Source organism: Acanthisitta chloris, unplaced genomic scaffold (assembly GCF_000695815.1).
Source record: "Acanthisitta chloris isolate BGI_N310 unplaced genomic scaffold, ASM69581v1 scaffold4696, whole genome shotgun sequence".
In the NCBI taxonomy this organism is placed as follows: domain Eukaryota; kingdom Metazoa; phylum Chordata; class Aves; order Passeriformes; family Acanthisittidae; genus Acanthisitta; species Acanthisitta chloris.
In genome coordinates, this window is record NW_008678554.1 from 38,387 (window position 1) to 40,587 (window position 2,201).

General features: G+C 37.7%; 1 protein-coding gene across 1 annotated transcript in view; it reads left to right on the top strand.

Annotated features, from left to right (window-relative positions):
• LOC103804313 (myocardial zonula adherens protein-like) overlaps nucleotides 1-1,341 on the top strand; it is a gene marked incomplete at both ends in the record, with an annotated part of 33,989 nt that extends 32,648 nt beyond the window's left edge. The window contains 2 exons of the mRNA XM_009076922.1: nucleotides 722-805; nucleotides 1,218-1,341. Coding sequence (XP_009075170.1) covers nucleotides 722-805; nucleotides 1,218-1,341 — 208 coding nt within the window. The remainder of the gene's footprint in view (nucleotides 1-721; nucleotides 806-1,217) is intronic.
• Between the last annotated feature and the right edge of the window lie 860 nt (nucleotides 1,342-2,201).

A 2,201-nucleotide genomic window follows, 5' to 3' on the forward strand; every position in this document is an offset into this window, starting at 1 on the left:
CCTCTATGGTGTTTACATTTTAGCTTTTCCAAGTAATAACTGGTCATTAAGTCAATGAGATGTGAGAACCGAAAGTCCTGGAGACTAAATTAAAGTTCACTTGGTTTATAACTTTTCAGGTATTTGGTTTAATTTATGCATTTGTTTTGCATCTTTTTTTTTTCCATAGTTCTGTAAATTTTGGTTTCAATGTTTTATAATATCTAGCAGTAAGTTTTTGGGAGGGTGATAGTGCTGCTGCTTTCATTATTGTACCTTGAGTATTTTATCCTTCTCTTGGAGCAGAATGGGAATATTGCTACTAATCACTGTTTCCAGACATGCTGAAAAACTTTTGAAGGGGATGTTGGTGTTTGTTCACAACATTGATTTTAAGATCTAGAGTTAAAAAGTGACTGGTGAGAGTGCACAGAAGATTTGACCCAAGTATTTAAAAATGGTCTTTCTTGCATATCAATGTGGCATAGTGACAGCCAGGAAAAATGAATGTGTTCTGAGCTTTGATTGATTTCAGTTTAGCTGTTCTATAGAATGAATTCACTTGAGTAAAACTCCACTAATTTGATAGGTAACCCAGAGTTTAAAGCAGTTTGTGGATACTTACAGGTATTCAGTTGTTGCTGAACAATAAAATTAAACATGTTTTCTTCCTGTGGTATCTAGGTCTTTTTCTTCCTCTTCCTATCCTCATCAGACTAAATGTCTTTATTTTTCTTCATAGATTGAAATGCTAAGGAAGAAAGTAAAAGAAAAGGAATTATTTATAATACAGCTTTTAGAAAAAATCTCTTTCTTAGAATGTGAGGTAAGGCATTACCTTTTAGGTTTTTATTATTGTGATTATTGAATGAAACCAAGTAAAATTTGAACCAATGTCATCTCATTTTATCTGGATGCATATTTACTATATGTACTTGCTGTTCTCAAATGGAAATTAAACTTACAACACCAGTGACATGTAGAATGTCTCGATATTCGTGCTGAGTTTCCTAACTTACAATTTTATAATGGAATCATAGTGACTTAAACCAGAAGCTTCTGAATAAAACTGTTGGTTCAATTTATAATTTTTTTAGAGAATTAAGGCTTCGTTTATTTTTCAATAAATACTTTTACATTATTTCTTCTGGGGAGAAGGTAATGTGCAACTTTATTTCCTTATTTAATTCACAAAATTTAAATAAAATAAACTTGTGGTGAAAACTACTGTTTTTCAGAATAAAGAATTACAAGATAAACTGGACTACTTAATGGAAAACCAACCAAAGACCAATATAGAAACCAGAGATACTGGTGTAGAATGTGATCTTCCATACAGGTATTTACTTCTTCTGCTTGCTTGTAGGAAAGTTCCTCATAATGTCCCTTATTAGTCCTGTATTAGTAAACCATTTTGCTGATAAACTGTTAGAGTGGATGGTGGGGTTTAAAAGAGCACTTCCATCCTAGATGCAGTGTACTTCAGTGGCTTATGGTTTAGGATTTATTATTTCTTTTAAAGATGCAAACACATTGCAAACCCTTGGGGAGTACTTATTTACAATAATGGGATTTAAGCAGGGAGCAAAGCTACAAGCCCGAGCTCTGCCTCTGTGAGCTCTGGGAAATGCTGATGCAGTGTGTCTGCTGGCAGTGCTGCAGAAGACACTGGACAGCTCTACCTGAGGCCAGTCAACGCTGGCTTCATGCACACCTTGCTCTGTGGGCCAGGAGGTGTGACCAGGGCAGGTAAACACAACAGGAACAGTTATGGGCTGCAGCAACTGCTGGGGATCTCCTACCTCTAGGCAGAAGATTGCCAAGTCAACAGTGTGGGAACATTACCACCTCTGCACTGGAATGTGGTCGGTGGTGCCCAGTGGCTGTGCAGCTGGGATTTGTAAAGATCCAGGTGCCTGCCCTTCTCCTCCTCCCCTTTCTCCTCCTCCTCTGAGCGCTGCAACAGGGTTGTGCTGCACCCTGGGAGATCTGGGCTTGCACTTGAATCTTCTCCCCAAGTCACCACAGGAAAGGGCAAAACAGAAGACAAAACAGTAAGATTAGGAGGAGCACTGCACATCACACTTGTGCATCCTAACTGCCCTGCAAATGGAATAATTTAGGCTGAGGAATGTGAATAAGCATAGGAAATCAGCAAGATGACAGGAAATCAGCAAGCAAACTAAAATCTCCTTCATAATCTAAAAATACACTAATTTCGA